The sequence below is a fragment of the Penicillium pulvis genome (genome assembly GCF_028828015.1).
Source record: "Penicillium pulvis strain IBT 33274 chromosome Unknown scaffold_8_segment0_segment0, whole genome shotgun sequence".
NCBI lineage: Eukaryota > Fungi > Ascomycota > Eurotiomycetes > Eurotiales > Aspergillaceae > Penicillium > Penicillium pulvis.
The window spans coordinates 3,536,645-3,550,370 of NW_026643080.1; the positions used below are offsets into that span (position 1 = coordinate 3,536,645).

At 48.1% G+C, this 13,726-nt stretch overlaps 4 protein-coding genes across 4 annotated transcripts; 2 read left to right on the forward strand and 2 right to left on the reverse strand.

The window, feature by feature from the left end:
- Nucleotides 1-32: 32 nt before the first annotated feature.
- On the forward strand, nt 33-1,256 carry N7503_010745 (uncharacterized protein; the record flags this gene model as incomplete). Its single annotated transcript, XM_057070291.1, has 2 exons — nt 33-274; nt 344-1,256. 2 exons carry the CDS (start codon nt 33-35, stop codon nt 1,254-1,256), a joined length of 1,155 nt encoding a protein of 384 aa, XP_056916902.1.
- A 2,303-nt stretch (nt 1,257-3,559) lies between these two features.
- Nucleotides 3,560-4,279, reverse strand: N7503_010746 (uncharacterized protein; the record flags this gene model as incomplete). Its single annotated transcript, XM_057070292.1, has 1 exon — nt 3,560-4,279. One exon carries the CDS (start codon nt 4,277-4,279, stop codon nt 3,560-3,562), a length of 720 nt encoding a protein of 239 aa, XP_056916903.1.
- A 1,080-nt stretch (nt 4,280-5,359) lies between these two features.
- On the forward strand, nt 5,360-7,264 carry N7503_010747 (CBS domain-containing protein; the record flags this gene model as incomplete). Its single annotated transcript, XM_057070293.1, has 5 exons — nt 5,360-5,803; nt 5,868-6,340; nt 6,395-6,512; nt 6,560-6,738; nt 6,793-7,264. The coding sequence occupies exons 1-5, from the start codon at nt 5,402-5,404 to the stop codon at nt 7,262-7,264; spliced, it is 1,644 nt and encodes a 547-aa protein (XP_056916904.1). The 5' UTR covers nt 5,360-5,401.
- Nucleotides 7,265-11,411: 4,147 nt separating this feature from the next.
- N7503_010748 (uncharacterized protein) lies at nt 11,412-12,768 on the reverse strand (the record flags this gene model as incomplete). The annotated part of the gene is made up of 2 exons (XM_057070294.1): nt 11,412-12,657; nt 12,707-12,768. 2 exons carry the CDS (start codon nt 12,766-12,768, stop codon nt 11,412-11,414), a joined length of 1,308 nt encoding a protein of 435 aa, XP_056916905.1.
- Nucleotides 12,769-13,726: the final 958 nt, after the last annotated feature.

Consider the following 13,726-nt stretch of genomic DNA (forward strand, 5'->3'; position numbering starts at 1 on the left):
AGCAAAACAGTGACACACGATAAATAATTATTATGCATTACGTGGCACAATATTTATTATATGCTCAGACCGACTTTTCGCGGGGTCCGCACTGGAATCATGAGTCCCCATTCTTACCAGTAGACTGGGAAACAACTCAGGAACGGGGTGCTCCGTCTCTAAAGCACGCAGCTATGAAGCGTGTGCTGCGCGATCAGTCCGCGCTGAAGGTAGAGATGTTCGAGCATGTTCCTTGGCTGATTGCGGCGTACCTGTGGGACTGTTTGGGGAAGTGGTACGTTGCGACTGGTTCATTTGATGCCTATTTTATCAGATTTAATTCTCAAAACTAATTCCATCATAGCATGAAACGTACTCTCCACATGTGGAAAGTCATGACAACTGTGTACCCGGAATTTAGAAAAGAATATCCTTGCTACCACATGGAGACTGTGACCTGCAAGCAGCCGCTGCGGAAAAACTATTTCGAAATAATGAACAGCGAGGATTGTGTCTGGCGTGGAGTCCTATCATTCCCCTCCAATCTTGCTGAAGTCGCCGATTTTGTCGCAATTGCCAACGTGAAGAACTTGGTTGCCCTCCAAATCAACTCGACATTCGATGTTGAGAACCCTGCCTGGACTGGTGACAGGGTAATGACCAACGCTGATGGAATCCAAGATGGAGTCATCCGGGGCTGGCTTGAGATGGCAGAAAGCCAGGGGTCATTTCGGCATTTGCGGTTTCTGAGAATGGAGGGACAGAACAAACTGACTCCTCATGTGTTGCCGTTGTTGAAAAAGCTTCCACAACTGCAACATATTGTTATAAGCAAGTGCGATATGTTTACGAAGAAGTTCAAGGTCATTCACAAAGTTAAGGGGCAGGATGTGATCGAAGTCGATGGATGGATTGTACGTCGCCAAGACTGGATCGTCCAAAAAGAAGGACTTGAGAAAGCAAAGCAGGCGGAGGCCATCCAAGAGATGTATGATGATGGTCGTTCTGTGGATTCTCAGCAATTCACGGGCATGGAACCGCTCACACCGTACTCATTAAGTCTGGACACCCCAGTAATGAAACTAGACATCTCGCGAAGGTATGGGTTGTCGTTTGTGGAAAACCCGACGCAGCTTTTTGTCCTCGTTAGGGCTACTTGTGAGCCACAAGCTGAGAAACGACGTCCCCCAGAGATGACAGAACGACCTGGATCAAAAAAGCGGGTTATGAAAGACCGAGGGCAGGACTTGGCGGGAATACTGGGTCAATTTATGTAGATGATTTAAAATCGTCAATAGCGGGTAATAGCATCAGCTTTTTGCCCACTGAGTGCCACGTAAAACTCAGGATCTGCGGCTTCCTGATGTCAAAGGAGCTGAACGGAGGGCATTGCACTGTTGCACGATTTTGCCCAGCCTGGAAAAGGCATTCCAAGGTAAATACAAACTATTTTTGGTCGAGCCGTGAGCGCCCTATCAATCCCTGCTCGTGCTAATTGGCTTTTTCTTTTCACGTTTCATTTTTGCCTTTCCCCAACAAGAACCTTTTCGATTATGCAAAACTTGCTTGGATACTTCCATTTACTCACTCCATAAGCTACCTCATTGGGAGGTGGGTCATCTCTTTCCCAATTATCTGTTCCTCCTGGCCTAACTGGGAAGTTACCCCGATGGCTCACCAAAGAAGATAATCTGATCATTGTGAAAGTACTATATGAGCAAGCTTCTAAAAGGCCATTTATAATTACAAGCCTTGATTCAAATAGAAAGGTGGTGGCAATTAGCTATCATAAATTCAATGGACACAAGATCAACAGGGAAGGAACTGCGGATTCTGTATTCGTAATTTCTCTACTTGTTGCCTGGAATGAAGCGAATACACATACCCAAAGTAAGTATATAGCTTTAATGCACATATCGGGTTAGTAGACAATGATACCGGTGACTTACTTCTGGCTATGATCAGAAAAGTGGTCTGACCGGGTATGAAGAATCCGTTTCATTGAAAGCTAGGCTCAATGTATGTATAGCAACGCAAACATTGACTTCCAGGGAACTGAACCTTATTTTATGTGGAATCTTGGCAAAATTAAACTCTTCACACTGTGTATTGGGAGAGAATGATACCCAATATATTAGTCGGGCCCAGAATGTGTATCCCTCTAACCGTGTGCGTTTCCAAGCTGGGAATAATGGCGAGCCTAGCAGTCTCTGCGTATATTGTAGATGCCCAGAAAACCGAACTATATACAGAGGCAGTGCATTTCTGAGATAATCTATGATATTACTTGATAGATTTTGATGGGGCATTAAGTATAAAATAAGACTTGTACGGGTCCGGGGCTAGAACTGTGATCCATGGAAACACAAGATATGAGGTATTTTTCTATGTGGCACAATTTGTGGCTCGGAATTGTCCACAGGGTATGTCCAACCTATTGGCTGTACTTATTTTGACGATCTTTGTGAGATAGAACCAGATGCCAGGATCGGTACCCTTGACAAGGTTCGAAGACCATGATCTGTTGCCCCTCAATGAACACTACTGTACCTGGCTGGGCAGCAGGGGCCCACAAATCCACGACCAAGTCAAAATAGATCCGCTATAACTATTTCTGGATCACATTCTTCGCGGCTGAATGTACTCCAGGGCTTCTATACGTACGTGGTCAATTGGTGGCTTATACAGGAGTCCAATTTTGATGTTGCCTAATTCCACAATGTCGTAGCCAAAAATATCCTGCTTTGAATATATAATGTCTATATACGAGGTTTTACTAATTATATCACAAACGCGAATTGATGGCAAAGTTGTAGTTGCCTAGGAGTGTGGCATAGGCTGGACGATCGACAGGGCCGCGTGTGCGCCAAAACCTAAACCAATGTAGAGATTGAATACATATGCCGGGAACCACTTTGTAAGAACCAAGTCCCGGATTAGCTTGTTGATCATTATGATTGCTTCATTAGAGATCCACTTTAACTACAGAGATTCGTAAGCCTGGACCGGCAGACATGGGCGATCCGCCTTCTCTACATCATCCGGGCTCCACTTAGGGCTTCAGGCGCCAAGCTATTTTCCACCCCGGCTTTGAGAAATGTCATCATCTGCATTGGTGACTCGGTACTGTTTACAGTACTGTACTCAAGTTTGGGTGATGTAGATCAGGACAGTTGAAACACTTCGTGGAGAACCTCCTGCAGCTCCATCACATTTCTAAGCCATTTTTGTCTCCATTGATGTGCCTCCTGGTTGCCCCAAGGGTTACTGGCTGACGACAACGGCGACGGCTGGACAAGTCAGCCCACTGTGCAAATGGAAATGAGGTGACGAGGACATCTACAAGAGGCGGTTGGAAAGGTATAAAGAGCGCGGTGAATCCCGCCTAATTGTTCGAATCATCAACACAGAAGCCTTCAAACAAAACAATCAGTCTTTCCACACAAGCTTTCTATAACAATCTCCATATCATCATGAGAATTTCCACTGTTATCGGTACGCTGATGGCCGCCGGCCTGGCTGCTGGTGCTCCTCCAGCTGAGCGTAAGTCAAGACTTCAATCCCTCCTTTTGAGCCAAAGCTAACAATGTGCTTTAGGTCCTACTGAGGTCTCTGAGCAGCTACCGCCGCCCACTGGAACTGGAGTTCCTCCTCCCCCCCTCCTCAGAAGCAGGAGAATGACAACAAAAAGCGTGAAGATGCCCCCCCTCCTCAGTCCAGCGACGTCCCGCCTCCTCCTCAGAGCACCGGTGTCCCTCCCCCACCGCAAAAGACAGATATGCCTCCCCCTAAGGATGGACAGAACGACAACAGCAAGCGAGGAGATGCTCCTCCTCTGAGCACCGACGTCCCTCCTCCTCCTCCACAGAGCACCGGTGTATCTCCTCCTCCGCAGAAGACAGACGTGCCTACCCCTAAGGATGGACAGAATGACAACAACAAGCGCGAAGATGCTCTTCCTGCTCAGTCCAGAGATGTGCCCCCTCCTCCTCAGAGCACTGACATCCCTCCCCCGCCCCAGAAGACCGATGTTCCTCCCCCTAAGGATGGCCAGAGCGACAATAGCAAGCGCGGAGATGCCCCTCCCCCTGCTCAATCCAGCGACGTCCCCCCTCCTCCCCAGAGCACCGAAATTCCCCCTCCTCCCCAGAACACCGAAGCCCCCAAGAAGGCGGCTCAATTTCAGGCCTAGATCTTTGGCCGATTTCTGGGACTGTCTAGAAGCTGAACTGTCACAATGAACTTGCGGGTCAAGGTGTCCTGAACCATCAGGGCCAGTATCATTAGAGACAGTGGACATATTCTGGTCTACAATATATGACTTTTCTTGTGCTCTAACTCCACCATTGATGGTAGAATCGAATTAGGAACTTAGATAAATACAAGCCATTCGTTAAATGGATTGTGAACAAGACTCTTATGCTCACAGTAGAAACAATCTTCGATTCAGCTGTAGGTATAGATGGACTTTCTTAGAATCGACCTCAATTGAGCCAGGAGCACATCGTTTGAATACTGCAAATGCTGTTTCCAGCATTAAAGAATATACGTATCCTTTAGCTTGACTGAAGTCAACCTGCAAGATAACGCTTGCTCCGGGCCAGAATATAGGTAAGAAAGGTTGCTGGCTCAGTGGGTAATTGTGCATCACTCCTTGATCACCTTCACATTCCAAGCTATCCAGAGGCACCTGAGTATATACTCCATAATATTACTACTTCTAATTTCGAGTTCTGCGCCTTGCTTGATACCGTTAATCTGGATATAATCAAAAATTCCCTTTTGCCCTACTTTCATAATTAGCGAGGTGAGCAGGCTTAGAAGACAAAAGCCACTTACTGCAGAATTAACATCGGCTGATATTAATAGACTAATGACATAATATTATTTCCTCTTTTTAGAATCCGATGATCTTCCTGTAAGCGCTGGTGGACATTGGTAGAGATTGCTGCGTAGGGCCAACGATCCTAGATCCACATTCACCCCATTCTGAATTATAACAATGGCTTTAAGCCTTGACCTTGAATGAGCATAATAAATTGGATAGAAAGGGAAATGGGTCAGGATGGACAATCTAAGTGCCATACAAACTCCAGCTATTCTAATGGCTAATACATAGTATATAAATAAACAACGCTGAACGATCTGACCATTCCATTCTCTCACGGTGCTATCACTTCTGACATTCTAAAGTATTTTAGAAATATCAGATCAATTGCATTTCCCTGTGCAGAAATTCAATACTCCAACTGAAGGAAAATGGAAGCATTCGTGTTGCGTGGATATACTCCCCACAATATTATGACATAATCATGTGATGTCAGAAAGTCGCGCCCCGTGATTGGCTTACGCACGTCGACCCCGCGCCATCACCGCTTCTTACCTCTCCAACTTCACCTACATTGTTTGGCCTTAAATTGTCATGGCTGACCAGCAGATTCACCGGGAAGGTTCTGATACCTCCCTCAATGCTTCATTCGATTCCAACAATGGCTCCAACATTGTTTCCCCTCGATCCAGCACCGACTCCCGCACCTCAAACCGCAATGCCCTCCGGGTGACGCACATGCCTCCTGCAAATCACCAACACCGGCAGAGCTTGAGTGAGACCCTGCGGGGTCCCCCAGGCTCTCCTCGTACTCGTCGCCAGCCCTCCTTAAACCAGTCTGCCCTTCAGAGCCTTATCGACAATCCCCCGCCACCAAGGAATGCCGACCCAGCCTTTGTTGATCGCGACTGGCGAGAGATCTCCATCGAGGAGCTTATCAGCCCAGGTGATCTGCGATTTGTTGAGATGGACACGGGAATTGAAGAGGCAACCAATGTGAGGGAGAAAAATGCCTGTCCTTACTATTAGAAAATTATTTGAGCTGACATCTCTTTTCCAGCTGTTGATTGACTCAGGCGCCGCGGTGTTATTGATTCGGGAAACTCCAGAGGACAAATCTGCCGTCTCCACTTTTGACTATTCGGACCTGAACACATACCTGCTCCTGGCTGCCGGATTGTCGTTCCCACCAGAGGAACACCGCGCATCGTATGATGAGATTGCCAAGAAAGCTCGAGAAGGCCAGAAGATCCCGATAAGGGACGTGAAGGGCCTAGGTGAGGAGAAAGAGCCACTAGTGACACTGCCAGCCTCAGCAAATGTGTTGGCAGCTGTCGAGACATTTGGAGGTGGTGTTCACCGCGTGGTAATTACTAAAGACTTCAACGACGACGAGGTGGTTGGCATTTTCAGCCAATTTAGACTCGTGAAATTCCTCTGGGAGAACGGACGCAGCTTCCCCGTAATTGAGCAGCTTTATCCCCAGGCTCTTCGTGAACTGCGACTTGGCTCGCAGAACGTGATTTCCATAAAGTACGTCTTTTGACCAACGAGTCACTATTCTGTACTAACGATTGATGTCATTAGTGGCGACAAGCCTCTCAGTGAAGCTCTTCAAGTTATGAATAATGAGGGTGTCACCTCGCTTGTCGTGGTAGATAATCATTACAATGTCATCGGCAATATCTCTACAACGGATGTTAAGGTACGCATCATCTGTGGTCTGGAATTGTATATCGCTAACGGGTCTAGCTCTTAACACGTTCTTCTTCGCTGCCACTCCTTCATAACACTTGCATTCATTTTATCTCCGTCATCCTGTCTACTCGTGGATTGATTGAAGGCAAAGACTCATTCCCTGTATTCCATGTGAACCCAAGTTCGACTCTCGCCCATACAGTTGCAAAGATTGTTGCGACTCGATCACATCGGTAAGATATTTGCGCCAGCCAGAAATAAATTGAACACAATCTAACTTGTGACAGGCTTTGGGTGACCGATCCAGCATCCCCATCGTCATCAGGGCCTCCCACACCTTCTCATTCCGCAGTTCATATGCCTCTTCCAACACCCCCATTGGGAGCTGGCCCAGCTGCTTTACCGGTCATATCCCCTCCAGCTTCACCCCTTCCTCAATCGGCAGTAGCCCCGCCACCTAATGCGCCTGCTCCCCACCTCCCAACATCACAGCCCCCATTTTCTCACTCCCCTACAGCCACTCCACCTCTGGCTCCTTCAATTCCAGCCTCTGCAATGCCAGGTGCGCGACTGTCTGGGCGATTGGTTGGTGTGGTGAGTCTCACTGATATCTTAAATCTACACGCTCGCGCCAGTGGCCTCAGCCCTGCCGACCCAGATGACTCCCGACGCCGACGACGGAGCAGCTCAACGTCAAGCATGAACGTTCGTCCGAGCTCCGAGATTGGCCGTGAGCTTTTCAGCCGCGGTGGACTCTAGCTACACCAGATGGCATGCACTGGGATTGTCATTTCCTTTGACAATTGAGCCATTGCAGCCCTTGCAATCCCGGTTTATTCCCGCACATTAGGACACCCTCTTTTCGCATCTTTTTACACAATCATCACCCGGATGTAAAGCCGCTCGAATTGCCGGTGCAAGTACCGTGCCTCTCTTGGTCTATATTTATCGGTGTTATCTGTGTGAATGGGTGGCAATCTGTATTGGGTGACTACTTTCACGGAGATCAGCCCTGAATCAGCACCTCCAATTTTATTCTTTCACATGCGTCTACTGTATGACATATGTCCTTGGATGCTACAATTATCTCATTATCACGAACCGAAAGCATAAACATAACAATGAAACACGATTTTTCCATGACCTGGATCTAAAAGTAAGCCGAGCCATCATTTCCCGCCCAATAAGGCGAATGGCCCTGGCCAGCCAACGGATTATGCGGGGCGCTTAGCGATTAGATTCCACGATACGCTCCAACGGCGACGATTACTTGTCGATCTGAATCGGCCGAGCATACTCTGCCGACATGACTGGTCGAGATACACAACTCCTGACTCGCGTCTGGGTTCGGATATTAATCCACGGGGCTAGATCCACAAACGAGATAACGTGCAAGTATCAAGCTGTGACGTTGGTGCGCGGAGACTATACCAAAACAAGAACGACCACCAAAAGATCGTGGGGCATGCAAATCATCAATCGCATTGCTAGGTGATAAGTCCGTGTCAGCAACGCCAAACCTAAACCTGTTTCACGCAATCTAGGCCCATTTGACACAGAACACAGAACTGGCTGGATATGCGATAGGCAAGGGTTCAATACCCCCTATCTCTACTATCCACTTCGACATAAATTACACACGAACCGTTTCCTAGGTAGTTATCATCCACAAGACTCTAAACTTGGGAAACTCAAACAAATCACATCACATCACAATATCCTTTGTTAGCCGATTGGCCTGGCGGCCGGCAACCAGTCCAATCACAACCAAGCGGCCAGTACCGACTATCGGTTCATGGTTTGCCTCGAGATCCTGACTCGCAGCTGTCGATCCCTCGCCCCTGCATATGTAGTCTCGGGGAAGTCGGTCACCTGCCACAAGGCCCGTATGAGGCTGGATAGACTTCTGCAGCGGGTCTCGGCTATGAATTGATTGAACGAGGTTGGTCTGAGCTTATTTCTCCTTCGCAAGTTCCCACTTTCCTGTTTGGCTGGAGCGTGTCACCGGATGCAATGCCGGGTTTGGAACTGGTTCTGCTGGGCTGACGGTGGCGGCGTGCCTGGTTGGACTTTGGTAGCTGAAGATACCAAAAGACACTGGAACATGTGCCGTATGTTGCCTTTCGGGGAGGTGAGGGGTATGATTTCAAATTCAAATTCACACTGAGTAGATTAGCCGATTCTATACGTGGTGAAACTTGGTACAATTCTATCAATCTCGTTTATTTCTTTGGATTTTTACCTTGAAGGTTATACGCCAAATTGAACAATAGTATTTGAGACCTAGATCTAGTAGACCGGGTACGTACCTACTGTAACTCTTCAGCCGGTGTATAAGAACAGAACCTGCCTGCCTACTTGGGCATGGGGATCGCAGCAATGGATACATGAACCACAAACCACAGTACGAAAGACAGATCAAACCTGGAGAATACCAACTCCCCGACACTCAAATGATTTTCAATCCTTGGCACCATCGTAGGTGGATTTCCAGTCCAGCCCGGTCCTTCCGGTAAGTTGCCACCGGGCAAAGTGGGTCGACCTAGCGAGTTCCAATGGCAGCGAGAATTAGTATGTAACTTTAAATCCCCTGTCCAGGCCTACGCTAATTGGATGATCGTCCTACTCCTTTCGAGGGAAATGAAATTGATATGCTGTGGGCTCTGATTATCCCGGCACGCTAGCCTAAGCCTTGTGCTTGTGCAACGGGTATGTCGGTATTTCGATATACTTTGGCGCTACTTAGTAGCGTGGTGTCTGTGCGATAGCAGTACGTAGGTGCCTCTTAGAGACTTTACTAGGGCGAAACTTATCCAAGAAGTAACTTGGAAGTAATCTGGACTCTGGACCTATCTATCGAAAACGAGGCGATAAGACCTCCTCACTGACCCCAGGAATGAATCCGACTACCTCGGGGATTTTTTTTCCGTATATAGACTTTGCCTACAATAACCTCCTACGCATAGGCCTTGTCCACGAGGCCTCAAGGACAAGCCGTTAACCAGTCCTAAAGAAACAAGCTCGCGGATACCTGCATTCAATCCGAATAACGGGTCTAGGCTTATCTTTAGCCACCACAAAAACATCTCATGAAATAGAATTTGGATTTGAAATAGAACAAAACTGAAACTCGCAGGAACACCGGACTTCCGACATTTCAAGATTTCTAATCTGCTCCGAAACTAACAAGGCAAGGACCTCGGAAAAGACCCCACTACGCACGACATTTCCAAATAAGTTAGCCCAATCGATCGACCGGATGCGTGCACGGGGGGATCCAATCATAAGTGCCTAGGTCGATCCAGGGATCCGGTTTACGGTGGGGAATAGAGGATATTCCCTACAGGTAAGGGCGAACCATGGAAGCGGTGGACGTTTCCGTGGCCGGATTTCGATGGGCGCTTGTCCTGATGCGGGATGTGGTCTGTGCGGGAGCTGCAACCTTAACCCCGCAATTTACTTTTATTCACAGATTCTTGCCATTATATCTATAGAAATCATTGGGAACAGTAGTTGAAGGAATAAGAAAAGAAAATGGCATGAGAATATACCTCTATATCAATTCCTAGTAAGTAATTAATACAAAAATAAGATTATGTATCTACATTGAAACCCCACCTGTAATGCAGATCCATACAATCAGTCCTGCCATACGCCCGGGATCACCACATCCATCCAGAAATCCGATTGGAAGCTCCAATAAACCCTGGCACCCATGAAAGCCCTGACCTCATTCTTACTGAAATCCCACAAAGAGCCCCATCCACCTCCAAACTAACCTATTGCAAGCTCGAAATGTATTTATAATAGTTTTAGCTCCAAACTCCCAGCTGATCGCTTCAGGACACCCGGCTCCATCCATAGTTATCCACCCAAGTCTAGCTACCTCAATCAAAATCTAGACCTAGATGATATATACACAGTTTAGATTGAAATTGCTTGGCCAGTAGATGGGAATACGAGAACCTCGCGCCAGCCGCCAAGCGCTTATATACCCCGAATAAGAAGGTGAGCGCGATTAACGGCGCACGGATTGAGGCGTTGAATTATGTGTAGCGAGGCCAGACAGGTCAATTGTGTAGAACAAGCTTTTGATTTCTGGAACCAATTCGTTTCGTTTCGTTTCATGGATTTGTGAATGGAAGGGTAGGCCCGAGTACGACCAAAAGTACGTACTTGTTCTGGATCGTATGCGTGATTTTTCAATCAAGTTAACGACCCTACGTAAATATAGAGTATATTTGAAGTTACACAGAAATGATCCACCGGATTCCCAAGGTTCAAATCATCTTACGTGAGAAATAATGCCAGTAGGACGATTTCCACTTTGTGCTTGTGCGACATGAATCGTGGGGTGGAGTATCTAGCTTCAAAGCTGTAGCTGGCACGGCCCGTGGACAGGAGAGAATTGGATCAGCGGATGAAGTGGAGAGATGAATAATTTTTGGTGTGATGTCGCCGGATTAGGAATGGGATCCGCTCGCAATACAACGCCAACTTAAGGTACACGGTGGAGAAGGGTGTTAATCTTGAATAATGAATTGGTTCGTCAATCTACCACGGATTTGTAGAGGCAAGGTTTCTTCAGTGGATTCAATTCGTTCGATACCATTTCTGCTTCTGATTCTGATTCTGAAATACCATTGTACTACCAAGCAAGTCGGAATCCAAATCATTCCCAACTGGAAAAAAAAAAACCTCCAGACTGATTTTGGGCTGAAATCAGATATTAAATGACGAAGATAGTAAATCAGATGGGTGAAGAAGTAAAGAAATAGAATAAGAATGGATAAGGTATTGTACAGAAGCAATGTACAAGCCAACGCGTCATGTACACAAGGGAATAAACATGGGAATCAGTAAGGATAAGAAAGGGTAAGAAGAAAAATAGGAATGGGATGATCAATCAACAGGAGACGGTAGCAAACTCATCCAGGGTGACGAAATCCTCGAACCCGAATGGCTCCCGATCCTGAAGAGACGAGTTCCCATCCAGACCCAACGCAAACTGACTGAATTCGTTGAAATCCGGATCCAACTCTTCATGAGAAACCATAACGCCCTCCTCGTTCTTCACCGGCTGAGCAGAAACAGCCGTAGGCGAAAGTGGGGTGTTAGGTGTTGGGCAGTAGTCAACCGTAGACTGCGTTTCCGCCGTCAGCGACTCGATCTTTGGCGAACTGTTGCTCGACACAGCCATAGGCGTCTGGGACAGGTGCGTTCCCTGCGTAAGGAGGTGCAGATTGTGGAAATGATTACTGGGCTGGGAATGGCCACGGGAGTGCCCACTGGGTCCGGAGATGGAAGCAGTAGGGTGGTGTGGGTGCGAAGCTGGTGGTTGGGGGATTGCGTGGGTAATCGGGAACTCAGGAGCAGAGGCTAGACGATCTCTGAATTGGCGCATATGCATAGTTGAGGCTGTGTCGGTGGGCATTTGTGCTTGCTGCATCATTTGCTGCTGCCACATATGCACGGAGTGGGAATCTGTGGGGGTGTGGTTTGGTGTGGGGACGTGCTGTTGCATTGCCCATGAGGGTGCCATTTGGGGTTGATTCCAGGCTGGCGTGGGTGTCTGGTTGACATAAGCGGGCACGGGACCGGATGAGGCGCTTGTTGTCATCATGTTGGGGTAAGGGCTGCTTTCTGAGCTTTCAAAGGGCATATAGGACTGGGCGCCTTCGAAGCTGGTGGTGGATGGGGACAGCACATATCCATCGGCTGTCATGGCTGGGCTGGTGAGGGAGCCCGAGTCCATGGCGTGGGGGAATGGTGAGCGGAGATTGGTGAGGTCCAGGCTCATCTTACGGGATGAGGATGCCCCATCGACGGATTGCCGGGGCGCAAGACTGGCTCGACGGCTTGCGATAGATGAGGCGGCTGAGCCGGAGCTGTTGGCACGGGCGGCGAAAGCTGCCAAGAGATGACGGTGGAATTGCTCTTCAATCTGCATGTTCTGGGCTTGCAGCATACGGATACGCTTTTCCTGGTAGCGCTCATCGACTTCTTCGTACATGGCTTCTTTCTCGACAATCTCCTTGGTGATATGGAACGCCTTGCCAGTACGTTTCCTGTGGAGCATGGAAGCGCGGTTGGCAGATTCCAAGCGAGCATCAAGACTGCGGTCCTTTCGCCTTGAAGCGGCAATAAATGCACTGCAGGGAATTAGTTTAAATTCCAAAGTATGGGGATATACAAACGTACCGCTCCTGGTTCTCCTCCCGCGAACGGGGGATAGGCGCGATATCCTGATCTAGATCTGACATCGTGTAAGCTGTGAATAATAGGAGGGGCTCGACCACTGGAGGAGCAATAAAGATATAAAACACTTAGAGGGAAGGAAGTAAGTTTAAGTAGTAAGGGAGGGGCAACCTGTCAGGCCCCGAGCGTAGCCTTCTTAGCTTGCAGGAAGTATCCATGGATCCAAGGCGATCGCAGTTTGGACGCCGAGAAAAGTCTCGTCTGGCATGAGCCATGGATCCGATTTCACGTCCAGTCTTACGGCCAGTCCGTTCGATAACGCCACACACGCCAATACGAGTTGGAGGGGACTTTTGGTCTATCGGATACCTTTTCCTATAATCCCCGTTGAGACTGCATTGTAATCTTTCCAGTTTATTTTACTATTATTTTACTGTTATTTTACTATTATTTTACATGGGTTTTCCTTGTAGCGATGGCCTAGAGCCTAGACCGGGTGGAGACTAGCGATTACTCCCCCGCGATGCGACTGTGCACTGCGCAGATCCGCTCCTAAACCGGATTCCCTTGGGTCCTTTCTTCATCAGATTTCTTTTTATCTATCTGATGGAACCTTTTGAAAGTTGAAAATTTTCACTTGGTAGCGTTCCTGCAGCAACCCTGGAGAAAGTTTCCGTTCTATTCTCATGTCTACTGTCGATCCCCGAATATCTCCAAACGGGCCCCAACCGGGATCGACCATTGGCACGATAGAGATCAAAAATGAGCTCACATCGAGATCCGATGAAGTTCCGCTCCGAGGAGGCGCCCCCGAGCCACACCGGTGGACGATAATTAAGGCACCGCCACTCGGGGAATCAGGAAGGAGAACCTTGCATCCCACTCGCAACCCCGTCGGTACCGAGTGTCATCCCATACCCCAAGACTGACCTTCTTCACTGGGAAGACCATGCGAGCCCTTCCCCTCAAAATACCCAAGCTTCATATGCTCGGCATGTGTCAAGTCCCTGGGACTAGACCCAT